General features: G+C 41.6%; 2 protein-coding genes across 7 annotated transcripts; one reads left to right on the top strand and one right to left on the bottom strand.

Annotated features, from left to right (window-relative positions):
• Positions 1-88: 88 nt before the first annotated feature.
• Positions 89-26,364, bottom strand: tecrb (trans-2,3-enoyl-CoA reductase b). Of its 2 annotated transcripts, XM_053417211.1 has the most exons (12): positions 26,256-26,364; positions 21,656-21,706; positions 3,821-3,872; positions 3,653-3,697; positions 3,462-3,565; positions 2,962-3,077; positions 2,311-2,416; positions 2,076-2,154; positions 1,924-1,967; positions 1,406-1,463; positions 1,023-1,111; positions 89-809 (listed from the first exon to the last, which is right to left on the bottom strand). In XM_053417211.1, the coding sequence occupies exons 1-12, from the start codon at positions 26,268-26,270 to the stop codon at positions 636-638; spliced, it is 933 nt and encodes a 310-aa protein (XP_053273186.1). In that variant the 5' UTR covers positions 26,271-26,364; the 3' UTR covers positions 89-635. The 2 variants fall into 2 exon arrangements, with proteins under 2 accessions (XP_053273186.1, XP_053273176.1); XM_053417201.1 differs by lacking the exon at positions 26,256-26,364 and having other exon boundaries at positions 2,082-2,154; positions 21,656-22,021.
• On the top strand, positions 9,443-17,927 carry LOC128430985 (uncharacterized). Of its 5 annotated transcripts, none has more exons than XM_053417157.1 (12): positions 9,443-9,493; positions 11,982-12,132; positions 12,534-13,263; positions 13,547-13,724; positions 14,085-14,225; positions 14,558-14,713; positions 14,966-15,058; positions 15,266-15,367; positions 15,551-15,643; positions 16,159-16,208; positions 16,628-16,736; positions 17,218-17,927. In XM_053417157.1, exons 3-12 carry the CDS (start codon positions 12,548-12,550, stop codon positions 17,542-17,544), a joined length of 1,965 nt encoding a protein of 654 aa, XP_053273132.1. In that variant the 5' UTR covers positions 9,443-9,493; positions 11,982-12,132; positions 12,534-12,547; the 3' UTR covers positions 17,545-17,927. The 5 variants fall into 5 exon arrangements, with proteins under 5 accessions (XP_053273132.1, XP_053273158.1, XP_053273148.1 ...); XM_053417183.1 differs by lacking the exon at positions 17,218-17,927 and adding an exon at positions 11,332-11,490 and having other exon boundaries at positions 9,471-9,493; positions 16,628-17,211; XM_053417166.1 differs by lacking the exon at positions 9,443-9,493 and adding an exon at positions 10,276-11,490.
• Positions 26,365-26,777: the final 413 nt, after the last annotated feature.

The raw sequence follows: 26,777 nt of genomic DNA, 5'->3' as shown, positions 1-26,777 counted from the left end.
GTCCTCCGTAAATCAACAAAAGCTTTGTAAAAATTCAAGCTATTGATAAAACACTTGTAATGTTATATCTAAGAGCAACACAACATCATTCTGGTTTATTGTTTTTTAATAAATTACTTCAGACATCAACAAAATTAAATGCTGTCATGGTCTAAAATTTAGAGCAATAGATATCAAAACTGAACAAGATTTACTGAATTTCACTAGATGCAGAATCAGCCCCAAGACAACAGTATCAGATGATGTAAGAGCAGGACGACGTCTCGCAGCACATCTGTCAGTGAACACTGGGTAGCTGGAGAGTGACGGCTGCTCTGGGAGATTGGAAGCACATAAGCCAGTCGATCAATCAGAATGAGTTTGTTAGCGGTCAAAAAAACAGTGCAAGTCTAGTGTTTTATATTTCATATAACACGACAGGGATGTAGAACAGGAAGGCAGAAAGAAAATATGGGTTGGGAGGAAATGAAGGAGGAGGACAGAGATGGATTCCGTCAGTCAATCAATGAAGTTCTGGTGGAAACTTTGGATGAAAGAAAAGAGGAGGTGCATCCTGTCCATTAATGTTGCGGGTACTGGACTCCTACGAATAGGGAGGGCTGGATGGGTTGAGGGAGGGTTAAAAGAAAAGTCCTCTACAGGACGAAGGGCACGATGGGTGAGCGGAGGGGAGGGTAGTCGCGGAACTCCTTCAGGTAGCTGCGGTGCTTCCCCTTGGCCCAGACGGTCATTTGGATGAACCCCACCAAAAAGAAGAAGGCCACCGGCAGACACTGCGTCATGATGGTGAAGCCAAGCCAGGAGCCCAGCTGCAACAGGAGGAGGGGGCGTTAGACACAGACTGACCAGCAGAGAGCAGCAGCTGCAGCTATAACGTGCTACTTTCAGTGGTAAGTCACAGAACACACACATTTCCTGAGGATACAATTATAGAAATGGGACAATCATTTCCTGATACTTAAAGCTGTACTTTTTTAGAAGACTAACGCCAATCAGCTGCCATAACAAATAAATCACATTACCTCATAGGTGTAGTTGGGGCAGGAGACCAGCAGGAAGATCCAGGTGAAGGGGTTCTTGGTTGGATAAGGAATCTTCCTGGCCTTAGATCCTGGATAAAGAAAGAAGGAAAAGGAACGGATTGTTAAAATTGTTTTCAAATCCATCCAATCAAGGTTAGAGTTTGGCCTGATATCGACAGTAAAACACTGTCCAATGATTATACTCCCTGCTCGAGCTATGATATTATATGTTATAGAGAAATACTTAAAAATAGCGAAATTATGTTTACAGGGGTTTTGATTAAAAGGCATTTAAACATATTTGATACAAACAGATTTGATATGGATGATTAACCATAGCTTTACGATGTTGTGAATACACAATGTAAGAAATACAAAAATACCTGGTGGACGGAGGTTCCGGAGGGCAATGTGAATGGAAAAGTTGCCGATCTGACAGAACTGAGACAGAAAACATTCATAGACTCATTATTGATTTCATATTGCATCATGGTAGTATGGAGAACAATATATATACTTTTTTAAAGTTAGGGCCTGAGTCTACAAACCCCATTTATACACCTGTGACGCCATCACTGTAGTGGCTTTTTGTCCTCAAGAAAAAAAAGTTAAGAGATAAAGAATCTTATGTCGGGAAAAATATCAAAATCCAGAGTCCATGAGAGTATAGTGATGAGATTAATGGTACTTTGACAAGCAAAGAATTTCAACATCTACACATAGGCTTCTCTCCTGTCCTTGTAAAAACCCTTCTAAATGCCTCTCAGCCCTATCCCAGCCCACCTCTATGTCAAAGCGGCTACGCAAACCAACCTTTTTAATGCTGATAAAACTCATATAAAGCAGCAACCAAATAAATAGAGAAAAATGTAATGACACAAGATGCATCACAGATTCTTACCAAAAATATGATGACTGCCAGTCTTATCTGTTGCTCCCCGTAGACTGCAACAAGACACAAAAACATACTGTCAGTGATGGTCCAAAGGAGTTACAGCTAGACAATGCCACTGCATGTGTGATTGTTGTGTCTGCACGAGTTGGGGCACGCACACTCACTGGGCGGCGTGTAGAGCGGGTGGTTGATGTAATAGGCCATCCATGCCGCAAAGCCCCAGTAGTACGTACAGTTCTGAAACAGAAGACATGACAGGAGCGTTGTCACTGAGACGTCCTTGTAGTGGCAGAGATACACTTAGTCAAACCATAAACTGTTGATTATTCACTTTTCAAACAATCTACAGTACATAAACACGTGGTAACGTTCCGACCGGATAGTGTATCTCACCTTAAAGATGTTGCGTAACGGCATCGTCCCGTGAGAGAAGCGGTGGACAAACAGAGTCTCCAGAAGTCTCTTGACGTAGTGGAAGGAGTGACACATGCAGGCGAGACTGAGGGAAAAAAGAAGAGACACTTGTGTGAGTCCTGCTACAGTTATTAAAGAGAGGATGCTTCCTGCTATTGAGAACAAGGCACTGACAATCCCCTCCTATGCATTCAAAGCTCATATTTAAACATCAGCTGCCAACTCCTTCACTGCAAAGATACTTCACGACCCACCTCCACCCCAGCCCCCCTGACTCAGCAATGTCATGTGTCCCGTGCTGGGGAGACATGAAGTCTCATGGGTAGGGAGATGAACTGTTCCCCCCCCTTAGGAACAAGCATGTTGGTCATGTGTTCATGTTGCTTTAACACAGACTGATAGCATGTGTGTGATTGTGCTCAAGCGAGAGAGAGAGTGAGAGAGAGCAGGAGATTGAGCCGAGACAGCAGGATCTGAATTAATCAATGGGATGCACATAGATCTACTACAAAGAAAGATTTTACCCATTTGAAAGAAAGTATCAATCATTAGGTAGCGGTCAGTTGGATCAATGTACAGACACTGGGAAGCGCAAGACAATGTGTGATTCATTGTGTTGGAGACACTCACTGTACGACCCAATGCTTGCTGGTGGTAAAATCATATTTGGGTGCATAGATAAAAGGAACCCTGAAGTAGAACATCAGGTAGATGACCAGAGGACCAGCGTACTCCGTCAGAAAGACCTGAAAAAAGAAAGAAGGAAGGACAGGGTGATTCAGAGGTTAAGACTGTAGTGATTTATTCCATTTAGCCTCTTGTGACATGATTTTATCTTGTCCTGTTGGAGGTGTTAGAAAGCTACATTAAGAAAACCCTCTGCTGATTAGGTCTCTCCCCTACATGGCACTCCTCTAAGAGTGAACTTCACTGCAGCAAGTTAACCTCAGGGTCAGGAGGAACCCTCTGCCCCCCTCTCCAGTTTTTCCCAGTGGGATATCCCAGTATAGCTCTGCTTGATCCCACTCGCACTCTGCTGCGGGTGAGTTTGTCCGGACTGTTGGACCTGGTCTGAATACGTTGGCGCGACTTGCTTCCCCTTGTTTGGACGTACTCAGTGTGGTACCCACCGTGACCCAGCTGATCTGAGCTCCCAGGTCTCGGAAGTAGAAGGTTGCCGTGGTTCCCACAGGAAGGTGCTGCAGAACATCCTCGTCCTTCAGAGACTTCCCCTCTGGAAAACACGTTCACTCTATTGAGATCTACATTAAATCATGTGTTCATTTTGATCAGTTGACAAACTGTCACACTGTTGACTTACTGGCGTCGAGGCGGATGGACTGTCTGGCTGGGTACCACTGAGGATCTGAAACAAGACACATAATAACGACACAGGACAGAAAGTCAGTGTTTCTATGTGCTGGTTTTGCACTGTTTCCATAAATCTGATTTATGAGGCTTTGGTCATTTGCACAGAGACGTCACTCACGGCTCTTGTGGAACATAGACTTGATCTCCCCAATAGTGGCATTTGGCTCGACCTGCAAATAACAACACAATAAATAAGTGGCGAGACATGCACGAGTACAGTGAACACGCACAGACACACACTCACACAAAGGAACAGATAATAATCCTGTTTTCCATTTATGATGGTGATAAGTGGTAAATTTAGCCCTGGCTGTGTCCACACATCCCATGGACGTGGGCTATTTAACAGCTGGTATTAGGGTTTCAGAGAACCTCAGCGCGTGCACACACACACACACGCTCACACTGCTAGGGTCATTTTTTGGAGCATTACATATCTTGCATTCATTTCCTGGAAATCACTTGGCTAAACATAAGCTAAACCACTGAACTAAAAATGAACAGTTCGCCAGTTAACTGATTTTAATTCTGATTTATACCCAAAGGTAGCCTATGACATACTCTCACACACACACACACACACACACACACACACACACACACACACACACACACACACACACACACACACACACACACACACACACACACACACACACACACACACGCACACGCACACGCACACGCACACACACAGCCAAAGTACACAACCTTCTCCCAGGCTAACTACCCAAAATATAAACACTGTGACAACAAAACAGAAACATGAAGAGCACCCAAATGTCTTTATCTGATCAAATCGTACATTTCTTTATATCAATGCTGACTAGTATTGTACATATCAATGGTTAATATACACTTTCAGTACTGTACTGATTTATGAGTTATATTTGCATGTACACACTGGACTTTACTAACCAGCATTGCAGCTGCTCTAGAATTAAAGACTGACTAAGCAAAAACTCCAAAGCAAGATTTTCAAATATCTTTTCATTTCATTCAGGTACAAAAATGAGCTTAAAAATGGGCAGGGAGAGCATTACTTCCTTCACCATGTTCTAACGGTCAACCAATTACTAAATAAAAACACAATCTGCACATGACCACGTTTTAACTGCTCTGGCACCAGCATCCAGTTTCTCTGAGGTCGTTGAGGTTTACGACTTCAGTGGCAGGTTTCTCCAATCATTCTGGCAGTAAATATGTTTTTCAGATGGCCTCCACCAGGATGTTAGTGTGAAACCTCTACCTGAATATAATATTCAATATATATAAATCTATCATACACACACCAAAATGCACAATTGCACATATACTCTCTTTTAACTCTCCTGACAGAACAAGAACTTATAAAATCATTAACATTCTACACTCACAGAAATGAATCATGGTAGAGTTTATATTTATGCATATACATCTATTAGATTTTATTTAAATTAAATATTTTTTAAATGTATGTATTGAAATTAATTATAATCTGTGTAATTCTGTCAATTCTAAAATATATTAAATGTAATTACTTAATACATAATAAAATGGTTTAAATAATCAAAGCTGTGAAACAAACACGATTCTTTTACTTAAAATGTATGGGATTGGTGCGCATACAATTAAGGCTACCGGTAAGTGAAGCGGAACAGGAAATGACACCCTCGTTTTCCACTGGACGCCATCTTCCCAGCTCAGGTGTAATGGTGAGTAATCCGAGTCATCCTTTGTATTCTTACATCAATCTGTGTATTATTCGTGCAGTTTTACATTAATATCAATTCACTAATGATCAAATCTGCGGAATTCGTGATGACTGTAAGCAGTTTTATCTTGAGGCCTACTAATTTACCTCATGTGCTGGCACTCGCTAGCTAACGTAGCTAGCAATTCACTAAACTTCGTGCTGTATGCGGAGCATGGATGTATTATTCATCCACGATGTGGAGTAGGAAAAATGATCAATGATTGGCGAATTGAAATATATTTCATTCAAAACTTTTCGGGTATCTGAATGGAAGGGACACACCGGACGTGGAAGCGAATAGCCGCGAAGCGCCGCCATTTTCCTTTCGGGGCACATATTAACCGATTATGTCGTTCACACCAGAAGCAATCCGGTCTGGTCTAGAACCCTCTAAACCAGGGGTCACTAACTGGCGGACCGCGGTCCGGGTCCGGACCCAGAAGCCGTCCCATACGGACCCGGACCTACAGCCAGCTTTTGTAGTCATTACGGTAGTGGTTTAGCGGAGCTTCCGTTTTTTCTAACAGGCGCAGCTTTTGTAGTTATTACGGTAGTGGTTTAGCGGATGAGGAAGCGCATTGACCAATTGCATGCGAGTAAAGCCATCCCATGTGATACTACTCAGCCAATCAAGTCTGTGCATTCACGGCGGTAAACATTGCGACGCTGCCGACAGATGACAGAGTTAGAGGCAAGTAAGACACGAAAATACGGTAGAAAGAAAAGGAAAGATAGCGGTACAGGTAGAGAGAAACAAAGGAGTGAGTCGGAGAGAAGGAAAGAAGCAGGAGTGAGACGGAGAAAAGTAAAGAAGCAGGAGTGAGACGGAGAGAAGGAGAGACACAGGAGTGAGACGGAGAGAAGGAGAGAAGCAGGAGTGAGACGGAGAAAAGTAAAGAAGCAGGAGTGAGACGGAGAAAAGTGAAGAAGCAGGAGTGAGACGGAGAAAAGTAAAGAAGCAGGAGTGAGACGGAGAAAAGAAAAAAAAACAGGAGTGAGCCGGAAAGAAGGAGAGAAGCAGGAGTGAGAGGGAGAAAAGGAAAGAAGCAGGAGTGAGACGGAGAGAAGGAGAGAAGCAGGAGTGAGAGGGAGAAAAGGAAAGAAGCAGGAGTGAGACGGAGAGAAGGAGAGAAGCAGGAGTGAGAGGGAGAAAAGGAAATAAGCAGGAGTGAGACGGAGAAAAGAAAAAAAAACAGGAGTGAGCCGGAAAGAAGGAGAGAAACAGGAGTGAGCCGGAGAAAACATAAGATACACATGTCGCTCTCCAAAAAAAGAAAAGTGGACAGCGAAAATAGAGCATTCAATCCGGAATGGACAGACTCATTTCTGTTCATTCTTCCCACTGGGAGCACTAAACCAGTGTGTCTCATATGTTCAGAGACTGTGGCACTTATTAAAAGTGCCAATGTGAAACGCCATTATGAGACAAAACATAAAGGTTTTGAACAAACATACCCACCTAAATCTGAAGTGAGATCACAGAAAATAAGTGGTCTCAGAGCCCAATATGTCCAGTCCACCAGGATCCTGAGCCACTCATTCACTGCCCAACAACGTGCTCATGAGTGTTCCCTCAGAGTTGCTTGGATTTTGGGTCAACACAAAAAGCCATTTACTGATGGAGGGGTTATCAAAGAATGCATGAGTGCAGTTGCCGAAACACTTTTGACGGAAAACAACAACAACAGGTTTGTGATAAAATAAAGCAAATACCCATGTCAGCCTCATCTGCCACAAAGAGAAGTGAACTATTAACTGAGGATGTTCTAACCAAGCTAGATGAAGCCATGAAGAAGGCACCGTGTGTAGGCTTAGCCGTGGATGAGTCCATTGACGTGTGTGACAGTGCTCAGCTGTTGGTATGTCAGGTTTTTCAGCACCGACCAGAAAGCGTTCTGTGAAGACCTGTTAGGTTTCACTCCCCTTCAGACCAGTACAAGAGGTGAAGACATCTACCTGGCTGTTAAGGAAATGTTAAAAAAGAGAGGGATACATCCACAACAAGTGGTTTCAATTACCACAGATGGAGCCCCTGCAATGATAGGGAGAGAGAAAGGAGCTGTAGCAAGACTGAAAGAGGACAATCCTGAGCTCATAGGTTACCATTGTATTATTCACCAATCTGTCCTCTGCGCCTCCCTGTCAGATGAACATGCTGAGGTGATGAACACAATGATGAAAATGATCAATTTTCTCAGGGCATCCTCTTCCTACCAGCATCGCATGCTAAGGGAATTCCTTAGAGAAGTTGATGCCGATGCTGATGACCTTTTGCTGCACAATAATGTGAGATGGCTCAGTAAAGGCAGGGTGTTAGAGCGCAGAAGAAGAAGGCAACACAGTTTTCTCTCTTTTTAGAAAATGAGAAACAGATGGATAATGTGGCATTTTTGGTTGATATCACTTCGCATCTGAAGGAACTGAATTTGAGGCTACAGGGCAAGGACAATTCAATTTGTGAACTGATGACAGCTGTCCGCTCCTTTCAGAGGAAACTTGAGGTGTTCAAGGAAGACCTGCAGGGAGACTGTGCACACTTCCCAGCAGTTCAGGAACAGGTTCAGGGACAGAGAGATGTGTCTGCGTTTGTTGGCTTTATTGATAAGCTGATTGTTAACTTTAGCAACCGTTTTGACAGCTTCAGCTTTGGACAGCCGCTCACCATGTTCATTCAGAACCCATTTCTCATCACAGATGTCAGGGGGTTCTCAAAGGAAGTCACACAGCACTTTAAATGGGTGAACGCTGGGCTTCTCCAGATGCAATTGGTTGATCTCCAAGCAGATGTGGCCCTGCAAGAGCAGTTTGCAAGAACTGACCCTTCCACTTTCTGGCTCCAAATGGTCTCAGAGACAGCTTTCTCAGCTCTGAGGAAAGTAGCCCTATTAAAAGCGGAAGTCAGTCATTCTAAAACTGTTCAATTGTTATCATCTGTGAAATTGGTTGAGACTGTTAAGTCAATTTGTGAAACAGAAAAAGGGAATTTCAAGCTTTTGCTTCATTTATTTTATTTTTCTGAAGTTAAGCACTTTATTTGCACATTTTTATTTATTATTTATTTATTATTTATTTCGAAATGCAGTCCTACTTTTATTTAGTTAATGATATACTCCTGCAATACATATATGTTCAGTTCTATGTTACATGATAATAAATATTGTCAAAAAGTTTTTGAATCGTACTGAATTCATTTGATTTGAAAGTCAGGTATTGAGTACATGCAGTTGCTGATACAACTACTAGGCTACTTAAATATATATCACACTAAATAGTTAGAAATTATGATCTTCCGGACCTTTGCTTCAAGAAATTTTCTCAAACTGGACCTCTTTAAATTTTAGTTGAATACCCCTGCTCTAAACCATATACATCGTATACGATAGACGGAGCATCGAATGCTACCGCCTACTGGCGCTGACGAGACGCGGGGCCGCCATTTTGGAGTGGTCATCCGCTCCACTCAGTGTAATCCGTTTGGCTGGAGCAATGAACTGTCAGCGCATTTAATTAATCATACCTCACTGAATACCACTGATTTTCATGTGTTTTTTTGTCATACGTGTAGCTATGATAAAGGCCACATGGTTTGGCGTGTTTTATTATTCAATACTAATTATACCAATTGTACGGTAATGTTAAATCATTACCACTCCAAGATGGCGGCCGTATTTCTCGCGTCCCAGGAGCCAATGCTCCGTCTATCTATAAGATGTCTATGCTCTAAACCCCCGCCGCTGCCGCCTCCCTCGCTCCCCCCCTTCACACAAAATTGTTTAAGATATCAAAGCTAAAATTGAGTCAAAAGGATAAATTCATTGATAACAGAAAATACAAATGGCCTAAAATTTCTGATCTTGTAGAAGGTTGGGTGTGTGGGTTTTTCAGTAGTGCTGTAGATTATACATGCACTTTGAAAACGGATGTTTTTGTAGCCATGTGGAACTTGTTTTTTGGTTGTTAATAACATGCTGTAACTGACTTATTGTTCTTTGTATTCATTCACAGGTGCTGTGTTATGTGGCCATGCAGATTGTGTGACACTATATTATCCTCAAGGTATGAGTTAATAAAACACTTCAGACTAAGACATTTCCACCATGCCCGCACATGCAAATATCCCTGTATTTATGTAGAGTGTCCTTGCACATTCACAACCTGGAAGAAACTTTTGACTCACATATATCGAGAACACAGAAAGCTAGAAACAGCAGTTGCTCAGTCAACTACATTCAAATGTCAGACGTGTGGTTGTGAAGAACTTTCAACTGAGAAAGATTACTTTAGTCATACTTATCAACATCTTAGACAGTATGAAAATGTAACTTGTATGTTTGAGGGATGTGCATTTCAGACACATGTATATGGTACTTTTAAGTCACATAAAAATCGTAAACATAATCCCCACAGTCTATCAGATTTTAAGGCAGGTGTAGTTAAGGTCACTGTTCAGTCTGCTAGTCCTGATGATAGGCCCACATCTTCTGCAAACATAGATGATAGTCAGTCCGATGCAGATACTGATATTGATTATTCAGAGGACCTTCCTGAAGTAGTAGAAAAAAAACTTGCCTCTGTTCTATTGAAATTAGAGAACATTTTTCATGTTCCATCTATAGCAGTAGATGACTTGGTTGAAGAGCTACACTACCTGCTGAGTACAGTGTCTGTGCCGATAACTAGGAGCAGGCTCTCAGATTTTTTCAAAAACAAAGACATTGAGGTTGATGGTGTTGTTGTTAATGAATTAGCTGATTTACTATGTAAATCGAATCCTTTGGTTAATGCACTGGGGAAAGGTGGTGCACTTTCTACAGCTTATAAGAGAAAAGAATACTTAAAAAAAGTGTTTAATGTTGTGGAGCCTGTAGAGTTTGTTCTAGATCAAAAAAATTGCAGGTCCTTTCAATATATCCCATTACTGCGATCGTTGCAGCAGATACTTGATTCTACTGAAGTGTTGAATAGAGTTATTGATACCCACAGAACACAGAGCAGTAACACTGACCAGCCTGAAAACCAGCAGTATCGCTCCATAAGAGATGGTGTGTACTTCAAGGAAAACCTGTTCCTCTCAAGTGATGATTTAAAACTTTGTTTAACCTTATACATTGATGACTTTGAATTGTGTAATCCTTTGGGCACGTCACGAAAGAAGCACAAGTTGTGTAGTGTATATTGGATTCTGAATAACTTGGCACCAGGCTCTCACTCAGCACTCACCTCAATTTATTTGGCAGTTTTGTGTAAGAGTGACGATGTAAAGGCATATGGATATGAAAAAATTTTGGAGCCACTTTTACATGATCTTGTTACACTAGAAGAGCATGGTGTGTTCATTCCAAAGCTTGGATCTTTTGTCAAAGGAACAGTGCATAGTGTAATTGCTGATAATTTGGGCGCCCACGGTTTGGCTGGTTTCATAGAGAGCTTTTCTGGGCAATATATTTGCCGATTTTGTACTGCTCAGAAAGTAGAAATACAGTCAAAGGATGTTCATTCAGGTGCTTTTTGTCTACGAACCAAAGAAATACATGAAGCACATCTGAAGATTGCACAGGATACTCAAAAGAATTGCTTTGGAGTGAAGAGAGCTTGCCCTTTAACTAAACATCTTCAACATTTTCACGTCGGCACAGGCTACCCCCCAGATATAGTACACGATTTGTTTGAGGGCATTGTCCCATTTGAACTAGCACTGTGTTTGAGCATTCTGATCTCGAAGAAGTTCTTCAGTTTGGATTCTCTTAACACGCGTATACTCAAATTTCCTTATAAGTGGAGTGACAAAAAAAATCGGCCTCACATCATACCACTTGCCTATTCCAGTAGGAAAACGATAGGTGGCAACTCCCATGAAAATTGGTGCCTCATACGTTTCCTTCCATTTCTCATAGGGGACCTTATACCAGAGGGTGAGCTGGCTTGGCAAGTGATACTAGACCTGAAGGAAATCGTAGAGTTGGTTGTGGCACCTGTTCACACGCACGAGACCATTGCGTACCTTGATGTCAAAGTGTCTGAGCACAGACACAGGTTGCTTGAGCTTATCCCAGGTGTGACGCTGAAACCTAAACACCATTATATCGAGCATTACCCACACTTGATCAGGTGCTTTGGGCCTCTTGTGGGTGTATGGACTATAAGGTTTGAGGCCAAACACAGTTTTTTTAAACAAGTAGCTCGACACACAAATAATTTCAGGAATATTGCACTTACTCTGGCAAGCAAACACCAGCAATTGATCAGTTATCACTTGCATTCATCCAGTCTCAGTGCATCAAATGTGGAAGTTACAAATGTCTCCATAGTCCCAGTTGATGTTTTGAATGAGGAGGTTGTATTGGCTCTCAGACTGAAGTATCCAGACATCAGTCAAGTGAATCTCACAAAGAATGTCACCACTAAAGGGATCAATTACAGAAATGGGATGTTTTTGGCATGTGGGTCAACGGCTGGAATGCCTGAATTTGCAGAGATCATACAAATATGTATAGTGAGAGATGAGTTGAGCTTCATAGTTCGTTTATACTTTGCTTGGTATCAGCACCATTTTGGGGCGTTCCAGTTGACATTGTCACCAGGAAGAGAGGTTGCCCTTGTTCAGCTTGAGGAGCTTACGGATTACTGTCCACTTGTGGCCTACACAGTCGGATCCAGACGTATGGTGACCCTGAAGAGACACATCGTCATTACAGGTTTGATTTAGTTAATTTACAGTGCCGTGTAAAAATCTTCAGTAACAAATTTGGTTTTAGTCCACCACATAAACTTTGTGGGTACTTCTCTGTACTCATGTCTGCTCTCTACTGACCTTCTCACTCTCCTAGTCTCCACTCTCTACTGACCTTCTCACTCTCCTAGTCTCCACTCTACTGACCTTCTCACTCTCCTAGTCTCCACTCTCTACTGACCTTCTCACTCTCCTATTCTCTCCTAGTCTCCTCTTTACTAACTTCCTTTGTTACCCTCCTCGCTGTCCTAGCCTCATCACATCTAGGCAATGACTGTGTCCTGACCATGTATTCTGCCTGAGTGATTGAATATTTGAATAACAAGACTAATACCTGTCTACTCTGTATTTCTGTATCCACCTTAGATTAGCAAAGCAGGATGGCAGCACGAGTAACCTTCAGAGTCCTCTTTGGAGGTGAAGAGGATGCAAGAAAACTCTCCATTGAATCCGGAATACCAAGAACTGTGGAGGACTTGGCTCTTAAAATCAAGACTTTCTTTGAAGTGACTGAGAAGTTCAGACTTCAGTACAAAGACAAAGACATGGATAATCAGTTCATGAATCTCTTGTCAACATCAGAACTTGAAGATAAAGGGACTTTGAAAGTGGTGTACATGCTTTGTGAGACAACCAGGTCCGCTCCACTCACGGAAGATGCCTGCTGCACAATCCCAGGTACTCCTTCCAAAGCCAGCTCTTCATCATTAGAACCAAATGATTCAGACTCCCACTCCAGCAATGATACCATCGTCTTGTCATCGCCTGAGACCCGGTCCTGCCCCTGGCCTAGACCCTTTGTCGTGCCCCGCTTCTCATCCTGTGCTGAGATTATGCTCCAGAAAGGAAATGATGAGTTCAAGGCACAGGGAACTGTTCTGTGTCCTACGCCGAAAGTACGCTCAGATATCCTTGAAGGCCTAGCTGAGGAAATAATAAAGCACACAGCTTACCCAAGGGATGAGCAATTAGAGGAAGTGGCAAAGGCTCTGATACAGTCACATCCATGTTTACTGGAAAAAGCAACACGAACTGGATACTGTGGCTGGAAGCATTACCTGAAGATAAAAATGATGAACTTCCGCACCAAGCTGAGGTTTGTGTTTTATTTAATGGGTTCTTTTTTTGTTGCTGTCCTAAGTACCAAGGCTTATGCTTTATATTTGTGCCAGCAGAGGGTGGAGCAAGATAGTAAATGCCAGTCCGACAGATTAGAAGTCTTGCATTTAAGGTCTTGTGCCACTTTGCACCAGCATAAATGTATGAAAGACATGGCGCTAAGGACAAAACTAAAATAGAGCCCATTGTGTTTAAATTGTGAAGCAATTTTTGATCGTCAGTGAAAGGTGCTGAAAAAATATCATTGTTCTTCTCCTCAGCCGAGCTGGACACCCCGAGGTTGCCATCAACTCTCTGAAAAACAAGCGAAGTGGCCAGCAGTCTCCAGCAGCCAACATCAAGAAGCCCAGGAAGGGAGATGTAAATTTCTGTCCGAACATCCCTAGTGGTGAAACAATACACAGTTTGGAGATGGAAAGGGTGGCTCTACTGATGGAGGTATAATGTGCAATACATATCTTACCTATCCATGATTACACCATGTTCACGGCATGGCCAGTATAAGAGCTTTTAACCCGTCATGTTTTTTGCACTATACTTCCTGTCCAGCTCAGCTCAAGCAGCCCAACAGTTCATTTTGCACAGCACTGGACACTTAAGCTGTTTTGTGGTTACTTTGCACAGTTCATTTTTCTTTATCTATTACGCTCAGTTTGGAAAATATTCTTACTCCCTATTCATATTGTTAATACTTCTGTTTCCAATTGTATTGTGTACCATTGCTGAGAGTTTCTCATCATATCTCGTTATACAAGTATCTTTACTGTATAATGACAATGACGTTTCATTCCATTTCAGGTAAAAAAGAAGAAAAGGGATGAGGCCCTCATCAAGGAAAAGATGCAGCGTACATTCTCCCTCAGGAGACAGGAGGTTCTCCAGGAGCCAAAGATTCCAGAGTTTTTCAATAAATGGCCAGCACTCTTTGACGTCATTGAGGCAAGTGTGAATCTGAAGTTTAGTAACTTGTGTATTCAATGTCACACATTGTCACACATGTGGTAATTGGTAATTGGAAAAAAGCTTAGCGTCGAGCCCAACCCAAACCTAAGTGCTTTACAATGGCTTTCTCTCATTCACCCAGTTAACAATTCAATGGCGGCAGCCAGCTGCTGTGCAGTGCTCTAGCTTTGCTCCAGGACCCTTTGACATGTGGACAGTCAGAGCCGGGATTTGAACCTCTGACCTTCGGTCTATGATTGACCCCTTTACCAACTGAGCAACAGCTGCCCCTGTTTAAGTCTGTGTCCTGTCTCTGTTGTCTTTTACAGATCAACTTGGAGTTTATGCGGCTGACAACTGTACCACTGACCTTAACATTTTTGAGGGAACTGGACCGCCTGACCGGCGACCTGATCAGGGTTTTCAACACTAAAGGGGGAGCTGCAGGGGAAAAAATCGGAGCCATGATGGCAAAGATGGAGAATGTAAGTATTTTTTTGGTCTAACCCAGGGGTGTCAACCTCATACGCCATGGGCCAAAATTAAAAAATGTGTACAAGTCAAGGGCCGGACTGGTTGTTTATTGAGAACTTATTGAAATTACATTTTGCTTTAATGGAGTGTAGTGAAACCAGTTGAGTTCAGGATGGTCAAGGAGGGAAATGTTAGTGGCTTGACATGCGTGTTAGTGTGTATCTGACACTGACCAGCATGGAATCATGCAATGTTTGTTTCAGAATCAAGACATCAACGTGAGGCGTGATTGCGTTTTGAGATGTCTCAGCATCTACCTCTGTGAAGACCTGGACACATTGGTCAAAGAATACGTGGTAAGTATGTCATCTTTCTGTCCTTTGTGCCAGATGTAATTAATTTCCCTCTAGGTGCGCCTGATAACATGTGGTGTTCATGAGAATGGGATGGGCATTAGGTCACATTGACCTTGACCACCAGTAGTTCGTCATTGGGTCCAATGGGTTGTTTGTTTTGAGTAAGAAATTCCCTCAAGGCAATGGTGGTAGTGCTGTCACTTGTAGGAAGTAAATCCAAATGGTCCGGAGGGGCCTGAGGTGAAGAGACGGGTCCTGGCACCTAAGCGTCTCCCATCTGCCAGCAACAATTCTGCCCCAAACACGAAGGTGAGTACACAGAAACTTGATAGTTCTCATAAAGCAGCAGTTATGTAATTGACACCCGTTTTGGAAATGTTATTTAGTAAGAAATGCCTTTCAGATTATGTTAGTTCGGTTTTAATTCTTGATTCTGATCATCTTAACTCTCATGTGTGTGTGTGAGTGTGTGTGTGTGTGTGGGGTCAACAGGATGCATGTTGTGGACTCTCAGCTTATGAGCTCCAACGCCTGAAGAACATCGGGGAGAGGGAAGCCTTCTTTTCGTCCTTGATGTTATTGCAAGTAAGTGGACATGTTGACTGGAACTCTAACCAACACAAGATTGATCGACTTGTCTCTCTCCCCCCCCCCCCCCCCCCCCCCCCTCTCTTTATCCTACCACACTTTGTCTGTCTCCCCCTACTCTCTCTTTTCTGTCTCCCTCCCCCTTTCTGTGTCTGACTATCTCCCTATGTCTCCTTCTTCTCTCTGTCTCTCCGTCCTTCCTTTTCTCTCTTCCCCTAGGTCTTCTCCCTCTCGGTCTGTCTCTCTCTCTCTCTGTCTCCCACACACTTCACACATATAGCTTTATTGTGTGTTACCTCCTATCACAGTGTAACTTCACACATACATAAAGCATGGGATTTTAAAAAGGTGTAAAAGTATGGCGAAATTGTTACTTCTCAATTTTTTCAACAATGAGGTTTACAAAGATAATGCAATTCCTGTCTTCATCCTTTACCATACCTTGTATTGTATTTAGGGCTGATATCTGTGGAGAGAAATAATGGGATAATTATTGTTTTTTCTGTCAAAAGGCAGCTGAGGATCTGAGGCAGACTATAAAGCCAAAGCCGGATGTGAAGAGGTAAGTCATAAAACAGTGTAGTAGTAAGGATACTTTGTTTTGTTTTGGCTGTTGGGGCTGATTCTATTTAGTAGAATGGGGCATTTGCAAGGGTTGATGGGTTAGGGAAGAGAAGGTCAGGATAGGAAGAGATTAGTTCCTTCTATTTGCTAACAGGAAACAGAAGGAGGTTAGGAGAGAGGGAGGACGGCATGAGAGAGGGTTGGATAGGAGGGAGGAGTAAACCTTACCCTATGAGAGGAGATTAGGAGAGATGGTGGAGGGTAGGAGTGAGGGAGCAGTAGGTTTGCCTCTTTCCTACTGTCCTTTCACCCTACTTTGGCTCTTTTGGGTATTGTTACTTTGAATATTTTCATAAACCTCACAGATTTTTTATATTTTTAAGGGATGTTTTGTTGACTCCATTTTTATTGTGGCAGGTCAAATGCTTCGTTGGATAAAGTGCAGTCTCTTCTGTCTTCCCGGAAATCCTTGCGTCTTAAGGAAGCACAAAACCTTAGCCTCAGAGTAGGACGAACCTATGAACATGTAAGTTGGTCTCTTATGTTTCATGTGCACCATTAAATATTCACTAAATTAAAGGATTACCGTAAGAGTATTAATTTTAAGCAATGAGACACGACATGCCATTCTTTACGGCACAGTTACCACAAACACGGTAAGGAATGGCATCTAGATTCTTTGACACAACCCTCATTGTGATCAACAATGCTCAAACACCACTTTTTTTTTAATCATATTTAAATAGTTTATGATCATTGAATGTACAACTCCATTTATACATAACTTGACTTTTTGTTTTGTTTTCCAGGCTTTTAGGGAGTCAAAGATCTTGAGGTCATTGTAACCTTGAACTCCATCGCATTCTCATGAACGCTATATCTACAGTGCCTTCAGAGAATTTTTTCAAATTAACACGCACTTGGCCTCAATGATGAGCTGCTTAGAATTTGGTGGTCAAAGGTGAGGGTGACACAGCTCATTGTTCTCTGTTCTCTCCATCTTTCAGGACATCGAATGCAGTGAGGCCGAGGCAGATGTCGCAGGGACAACCATGGCAATCTACACCGTTCAAGCTGAGGGTGATGATCATGATGGTCCTGGTGGACTCTTTGCAGATGTCGGTATGGTCCTGGAAGGGGTCCAAGTTCTCAACAACCTCCAAAGTATCAACCATGCATGCATAATGCTTTATGGGTTGGTCTATGCTCTTAATTTGAGCTATCCAAAAAACTTGAAGTATACATTCGAAGCTTACCAGAAGATCCTGATGGACCTGGAATCGTCCAAGCCTTCAGCCAAAGTACGAGCACTGAAACTCAAATTGCTCAGGTGACTCTTTTTTTGGGGTGGGGTGGTGATGGGAGGAGGAAGTACAGGAAGAGACCTATGTTCTACTACTATATGTTTAATGTTGTTGAGCCTGAAGAGTTTGTTCTGTCCTTTCATATCCCATTACTGCGATCGTTCCAGCAGATACAGATGTAAGGAATGTTGTTGAGCCTGTAGTTTGTTTGTTTGTTCTAGATCTAGAAAAAAGAGCAGGTCCTTTACTGCCATTGTTGGAGCAGATACTAACTTGCCTCTGTTCTATTGCAATTACAAAACATGTTTCATGTTCCATCTATAGCAGTAGATTACTTGGTTGAAGAGCTACACTACCTGCTGAGTACAGTGTCTGTGTGAAGAGAAGCGTTAATAAATTAGTTGAATCAACAAGGTGGTCTGATTGTATGCATCATTGAGATATTGTTGAATTTCAAACAAATACACAATCATCTTGAATAGGTAACCTAATAGAAAAAATCCATTGAATATGAATCATAAAAATAATGCATTATGATTAAATTTAAGCTTAATTGTTATGTATTTCAAAAACATACACAATAATCATCTTGAATAGGTAACCTAATAGAAAAATATTAATGGATATTAATCATAAAAATACATAAATCTAATGCATTTTGATTGAATTTAAGCTTAATTGTTATGTATCTTAAACACATACACTTTATTCATCTTGAATAGGTAACCTAATTACTATGTAATTCAAACAAATATACTTAATGTATTCTAAATGTATAACCTGAATAATATGCATTTAAATTCAATAAATTATATTAATACTGAATACATAAACCTGAGGAATATGCATTTCAAATGAATAGGCTTTATTACACTGATGCATATGGATCATGTAAAGTTTATGTGGTAGGTTTATGTTCAAAATATAAAAAATAATCAAATGGAACTTTGTTATTAATTAAATTACATAAATCTTAAAAGTTAGGGTTAAATATTTCTGTGAGTGTATCATTGTTTTCCAATTTAACTCCTTAAGCATTTCTGTTACAGTGATTTTCCTCACAGTCTGTATGATCCATCAGCTGCTGAAGTAATGTCACACTGTGCATGACCTGGCTTCTGTTCACGTCCTCCTGAAGACCATGTGCCATTTTAAGCAGCATTACATCACTGAGAAACCACCTCTCTGTGACTCCTCCAGCCCCTAAAATAAAGGTCCAGACCTATCCCTGTCCTATCTGTGAACTGCCACTCCAAAAGATGTTAATATTGTACGTGCCTTCACCACGGAAACTCTGCTAAGCCGACAACCTGGTATAATCCAGTAAGGATAGCAACTTGTACTTTTGGTACTTGTGCAGCAGCCCTGATAACACCACTGTAAACTAACGCTAATGCAATTCTATACAGCAGCGGACCTCACACCAACAACAGACTAAACCAGGGGTTTTCAACCGGGGGTCCGCTGCCCCCTGGTGGTCTGCGACGGCATTGCAGGGGGTCTGCGAAATTCGCTCTGATGTTTCAACACATTTCTAGATTACTCTTGAATATCGTGAAAAGTATCTAAAATAAGAAAAATATGTCTAAAATAATTTAAAGGTGATGAGGGGAACCTTGAAACCGGCTTTGGCCTAGAAACCGCCAGTAGTTTTCCCCTGTGTATGTGTGTTAAAGGTAGATGTAGAAGAGCGGTTTAGCTAGGCAGAAAAACTCTCAGGAGGTCTTGGAGATGTAGTTTGTATGATGGGAATTTTTATTTTCCCAAAAATTGGCATAATAGCCAAAACAATTAATTGCAATAACAGTCAACTTTACCATGTTTGCTGGTTGAGAAACTATTTCTTAGGAGAGCTCGAAGACTTACATCTATCCAGTAGCAGTTCTCCCAACAGAATAAATAGACACACTTAAATCGGGCCTAAGCAAGCCCCTACAATTGGCACAAACCATGATTGTCACCGTTTCTTTAACGTTCCCTCAACATGTCAGCTACATGTCTGTGCATTTAAGTCATGAATGTTATATATTGATGTACATATGGTTCTGAGATGCAGTACCACTACAAACTGCATTTTAATTATGTTTTCAATTCTTAAGCACTGAAAATCAACTGTTTGTTGTTTTTTACACAGTTTTTTCTAGATTTGTGTGAGGTTTTTAAATAAAACCAACATGGAAAACTAAATGTTAAAACTTACTTCTATCCACATGCACGCAAACACAAACGTAGGCGTGCGCGCGTAAGCACATCAGTGGGCCGCGGATTACTTTCTGGTCAAAATGGTGGTCCCTGGGACAAAACCAGTTGAAAACCCCTGCCCTAAACCACCGTTACTGCTGCAGCACTGAATAACTCAATAAATTGGACTGAAATAAAAATAACAGCGTGATTGATGAGAATTAAACACTTTGAAAATACAATACAACAGTGATACCCTTTAGTCCCTTTATACTGAGGTGCAATACTTCACTTCAATAACTGCCCAGCAGTCCGCTTAAATTCAATCAAGCCAAACCAAATTGCACACACACGCAGATATCAGTCTCCCAGCTATACGCCTAATATTCTTTCCCATAAAGATCCATCAATTACTATCACTACTACTATTCAACAGATGAAAATGTTGCAAACCACACATTAAAGAAAGGGAATATTCCGGGATTTTGTTTTGAAAAACATATCCTCATTTGTGGAAGTAAATATCACCACACTTGATTTTCAACCACCACAACTACAGTATATGCTCTACGACCGGGAAAGGGAAAGAAATTAAAAGTATTTACTGACAACTGTGTCCAGCCGGAGAAGTTGTACGCCCTGCAAACAATCTACAAACGTGTTGATGTTAAACAATCTCTAGTTTTGACTTGGCTCTGTGTTAAGTCACAAAAAAACCACTCTCGCCAGTATATCTATCTTCTCAGTTTTTCTTTGAGGACAAAGATAAATATAATAATGCAACATAGAGTCAGACTTTTGTTTCAGTTAAACCAAACAAGAAATGGACTATATGCTCAAATTGACAGAAAATGTAGTATATGACAAACATGTGCAGAGACCGTCAACTAACAACAAAGTCAAAGTCGGTTGATAATAACTAATCTTCTCCAAGTTACATATTAAAGCAGATGCAATTTATTCCAGGCACATGGCTACTTTTCAAAAGCAGGAATCTTTCCAGTTCCTATGTTTCTGGTTGATAATAAATGAGGAGATTCCTTCACAGCTCCTTTCTACAGATTTCTGCATCACACCTTGTTTAAACCACAGATTGCAGTCCAGGGTTCGAACATCTGGAACAGACTCAACCAGCTGCTGAAGCCTACAGCGAGAGGATCAGGACAACAGTCACCACGTTGACCATAACATATGAGAAGACACTAAGGTGAATAGGATTTTTTGTAAGTACCTCATGTATAAAGATACAATTGTTTCTAGTCCTACTTTCTATACTGCTGTCATAGTTCAGTGCTAGAATATGACACCTTCAACAGTTGAAAATATCTCATGTTGCTCATCTAGAACGAGATCATTCATGATACAATATTTCAAATCCTTTAATATCATGAATTATACGTAGAACAAACTTTTTTTCTGAAGGATATATGTTTGTGTCACACACACACACACACACACCACCTGCAGCTGTGAGGCCATAGGCTGAGGCTAGTGTCTAGTATGATGTCTACATGGAGTCGAAGTGCCAACACAGTGACAGTGAGGCGTTAACCTTTACAAATACATCACTTGTTGCAGGGCTGTCACATCAGTGTGGACGCTCGAACAGTTGTTTGTGATATTTTGTCCTGTGCGCGTCTGTCCACTGCCTCGCCCAGAGAACTGCACCCAGCAGTGTTAAGTGGAATGGTCTCATACTCCCAGGGCAACACACCCGCTGAAAGCGATGGCTACAGCACCTCTATGGTCTAGAAAACGCCTGACTCTTATACACACACACACACACACAGACGTTTTACAATAGTGTAGGACCAGCGTGTTTCACCTGTTCTGTTCAGTGAAACACAGGCACACACAAGCTGTTATTAAAAAGTCATCTGGCACAAAGGATGTTAGTCCAGTTGCATCAAGATAAAATTTGTCACACATAAAAGGAAAAAAAAAAAAGATATGTTCTTACCTTGTCCAGGAAGCAGAGCTTGTCCTTGGTCCTGGCGTCCAGTATCTCCACCTCAAAGAAAACAACAGCCTTTTTAGTTTTTTTGGCAGGTTTGCGTTTGACCGGGGCTTGAGCCGGCAGCAGGGCCACCGCTACTATCGGCCCATTAGCTGTCTTTTTGCCACTGGTGGCTTCTAGTGCTAAGGCATCCATGTCCTTAATCCTCCTCCTGCACCTAAGTTTATTCCCTTCTTCCCCTCACTCTTCCCCCTCAGTTCTGTTTTCACTTGCCTCCTCTCGGCTGTCTATCACAGATCCACGTCGAGGCGGAGAGGAGAGGCACAGCACTCAGCTGTGGAAATAAATCTGCACCCCATCCCCTCCCTCTTCTTTCTCCTCTCTGTCATTCTCTCACTCTCCCTCCCTCTTTCATTCCTTCTCTTCTGGCGTGCTGCTTTATTTAACTACCACTCCTCCCCCCCCCCCCCCCCCCCCCCCCCCCCCCTGGGTGCAGACATATACCACATATGTGTGTGTGCACAGTTGCAAACATAGGAATTCCCAGTATCCCCCTGGCAAAGCGTCCACAATAGACCAGTGCACATATAATTGTGTGAAGGAAAACTTCTTGAGCCAAGAGCAGCAGCTTCATGTCAGAGCAGCACCAGACTTGGTTTTGAAACACAACCCCTCCCCTAAAAAAAGACAACTGACGACCTCCGATACCTCTTAACTCCTGGCTAAGTGGGAAGATGGTGGAGAGTTATTATGACAGAGAGCAGCCCCTCTTTCCTAGTTTGACCCCCTGTCTTGCTCTTCCAGCTAAACATAGAGGTCTACTGTTAACTCTGCATAAGCAGCCGCCGCCAATCTAGACCTATGTAGTGATGTCATGGGCCCAATGTTGATCACACTGTACCGTCACTCAATCTGTGTTTTAGTAGGGCACCTGTTCTGAGACACCTGAGCGACCAAGCACACACAAGCACGCGCATGCACAGGGGGTTGCTCTATCCTGCCACAGAGGGATGATAAACACTCCAGACTCGGAGGGATTAACTCAGGAAATTCCCCTTTGGCAAAGTCACAAGTGTCAAAGCTTTAGGCTTAACCTAAGCTTGACCCTTGACTTTAGGCTTCACATTATTTCATGCACTTTGTAGGATGAATATACAGACCTGAAAGTTTTTCACATAGACACAGATATTCCAATATTAACCCGATCAAGGCTGAACATGACACTGACATGTAAACAGCATTTTCTGATTACCTTAACCTGAATAAGGTCATACTCAGAATGATCATATAAGACTTGTGGAGTTTTCTGACCTTAGATTCATTTTGTATTTATGTATACGTCTTAATCCCATTATAACATCCTATTGGAGTTTTTCCATTCATTTAGCAACATCAATTAACAACAGTTACTAACTGCTTGACTTCACATTTCCTGAGTGTAAACATAATAAATTGAGGGTATTTAGCTTTTGCACAATAATACGTAGTCATTGAACCTGGACAGGAAATGGCCACAAATTTTGATGTTTCTCAGTAGGCATCAAAATCCCACACAATAAAAGTAAACGATAAAAAAGTCCTGCCGATAAATTTTTGTGGCCTAAAATGCACAATAAAATTGGTCGCTATTATTATTGTTTTTTTCCTTTCAGATGGGATTTTATACCCTGCATGCAGTGATGCCTAAAGTGAGCAAGAAACCCAACACTGCTGTTGAGACTTCGGGGAAATAACCCCATCTCACTTTCCTGTATGCCAGGCATACCCACTGCCGCTGTTCCTCCCCCTTCTCATCTATATAAAGCCTCTGCTTGGCAGTGACAGTCTTTCACCGTAATGGACACATGGGTCAGAGGGAATCTGGGAGAAGTAAATTTTGAATACGACGCTGGACAACTTCTTTTCCATTAATTCTGCACATCTCAAGGTAGGAGGGCATTCTTGAATCTAAAGATTTTTGTGTTCAGATAGATTAACAACCTGTCCATGTTGCACACATACTGTATATTGTACTGTAGTGAGGAAGTCAGTGTGAGAGCAGATCGCTGTTGAGCTGATTCAGCTCTCTGGTGCTATCTGGTGTAAATGCAATGAAACGAAGAATAAACTGGTAGAGTGACCAAATGAAAAAACGCTATTTGATTTTTGTTGCAAGACATTGTGAGGATTGCAACTTAAGAATTATAATTTAATCAAGTACTTTCAGTTCGACCATATATTTCTGTTTAACTTTAGCTTGGTGTGTTTTGTCCTGTACAAGGAAAGAAAAGACTAAAACCCAAAGCTGTGCTACAAAGTTTAAATTGATTTGATAAAAAAAAATGTAAGCATGAAAAATGAACTCAATCAGAATCTGTTAAATCAAAAATATTGTGCTGATTAGGTCACATGAGAAACCCATGAAACCAAAATGATATGTTTCTCAGATCTAAATTAAGCGAGAGATATTGGCTTGTGAAGTTTGAAGTTTTTGATTGAACTCCGACTGTGACTGGCCATATTAGATAAGATAATCCTTTATTAGTCCTACAATGGGGAAATTTGCAAATTTGAATTATTTCCCTTATTATAGGTCACAAAGAAATGGTGGTCCAGCTAAAAAAAATTTGGAATAGTATGCCATCCTCAATATAAAAAAACTGCAGTTTGGGTAATAGTAACAGATTAAGACGAATTAAGGTGAAGATTTCACCAAATTTAGTTTATAGTGTCAACAAGTGTTTTTTGAGTTGTTGCCGAGACATTATGACTTATCTGATTGGGCATCACATTTGTGATTCCTTGCAATGCTGTTAAACAGCTAATGCAAAGTCTGTCATAAAAATTCAGTTTCTCAGGCCACATATGTAAAAAACCTTTTCACTCACACAGCTGCATGGTATTTTGTTACCCTGTTAAACGAGCTTTGTTATAGCTGTAAAACATTGTACCATGGTCAGATTCTATATTTTGATAACTGCCTCCAAAACTTGCTTGACATGTTACCCTCATTGTGGAGACACACATTTCAGTGTGACACTTTGTCCAATAATGTAGGTACATCACAGACCTGAATATCACTCAGTAGCTTCATAGAAGAGTCTAAACTGTGCAGGTGAGTCATTTTGAAATGCAGCTTAGCCATTGTTTAGGAAGTGATAACGGAGGATGGCTGTGAAAAGGTGAGTGAAAAGGTGAGTGAAAAGGTGAGTCCAGCAGAGGGCAAGTATGGCAGGAGTGGCCTGAGGTTGTGACCTGTACAAGGACTGAATGATAAGTGGAACGTAGAGTGTGAAAAACAAGTAAGATTGTGATCAAACAAACTGATGTCTTTCGATTTATATACGTGTTATCAAATAAAGATATTTCTTATCTGAATTAAACAATATTTTTAATCAGTGTTGCTATTGAATGTATGAGAAAATGAACTCAGTGAAATCTCAATGTTAAAATGTGGTTTTGTCCCTCATAGGTTACTGTTGACAGAAAGAAGGGGAACCGGAGCAGCCACTGGTTTTCTCAGTTTCTGTCAGACTGCTTCAGATCCTGTCTGATGGGTTTTATTTGCTCAAGAAACTCCACTTGTTCACATGTACACACACTTTAAGTTCTAGCAGCAGTACAATTGGTAAGTAGCAAAAGGGAAATACACTTATTTTTCCTTTTTATCCCCTGAGGAGAGTATGGCAGAGTTTTAGTTCCACTTAAAGAGGTAAATATCTGAGATTTAGAGAATAAAGTTGTAATGTTACAGGAAAAATGTCGTTACATGAGATACGAATATGAGAATAATTTAAATTTAGGCTTTGGGTCATGTAAGATGGGGGTGATCAGTCTGATTAGTCGTCACTTAAAATGAGGAACCTGGATGCATCTTGTTAAGTTATACTTTAGAGAAGGTTTCACAAATAACACATTCCTTTGTCACATCGGAACCACATTATCATAAGTATCAGGACTTTGGACAGATTGTGAAGGAAAGTGGGTTTATTCTGAAGAAGAAATCCCACAGACAAGGAGGGAGTTGCTTCTTTTGTGGAAATTTAGCTAATGACCAAACCGACTTCTTTCTCAGTTATGACATGATACTGTAATATATTACGACTTCACTCTCGCAAGCCTTTTCTTAATATTGACCATGTTATAATAATAAAAAAATCAACCCTAACCACGTGGTCTGATTTATCACGCTGAGATGTCGCACTCACTTGACTGTTCACCTGCATTATTGGGTAATAACAAGATAAGAAGCGCAGTGATTCATTCCAGCCATAGGGGGCGGTAGAGCTGCTAACCCACAGCTATTTATCCCACAGGCGTGGAGATCTTCTGAAATACACGACGAGCCTTTATCCCTCAGGCGCGCGGGTGCACATTAGCTCTCACCGTGACATTAGTTAACTCCTCACAGCTTATTATCGTGAACGACGGCCTCAGTAGGCCGGTGACAGGCGGCAGCTCCGATGGTGCAGCAGCGTGCGCTCCTTCCTGTGCGTGTTTACAGCGCCACAGCTCTGCCACGGCTCCGCTCGTGTTTACACGCGAACCACACACACTCAGAATCATGGAGACTGATCAAAGTCTGGCTCCACTAACGGTTTAGAGTTTCATTGACACTACTCACCTCGTAGTGCTTCATCTTGGCAGCGCTCTGCAGCCCCTTCCTTAACTCCGCTGAGTGACAGGTCGACGTCCAATCACACCCGAAATATACGTCAGCTGAGGCCACGCCAGGCGGGTGACGCGCCTGTGCTGAAGCCAATCACAATAGGAGCGAAGCAGACGAACACGCCCAAACTGTCGACGCCGTAGCCAATGGGATTGATAAACCACGGGTATGCTGACGTCATAGGATTTCTATGCGCTTACTTCAGATCCGACTGACGGAGGCGAACTGGAACTGCTCATCTGGGGCCAGTTTCTACCTTTAACTGTTTATACATATATATCAATCATAATAATAATAGTTTTCTTCTGTATCTCAGCTTCATGTATAGGCTACATATCAACATTATCTAAATAAAATAAAAAATAATGCACTGTTTGTCTTCTCATCTCACTCTACTCATACTATTTGAACTCTTTTCTAAGGGAAAATTACTTTTTGCACATTTGTGTCACCTGCATATCACAATATGTCCTTATA

Source organism: Pleuronectes platessa, chromosome 3 (genome assembly GCF_947347685.1).
Source record: "Pleuronectes platessa chromosome 3, fPlePla1.1, whole genome shotgun sequence".
NCBI classification, from domain to species: domain Eukaryota; kingdom Metazoa; phylum Chordata; class Actinopteri; order Pleuronectiformes; family Pleuronectidae; genus Pleuronectes; species Pleuronectes platessa.
Note: the sequence above shows the minus strand (reverse complement) of the source record. Positions and strands in the feature narration are given on the sequence as shown.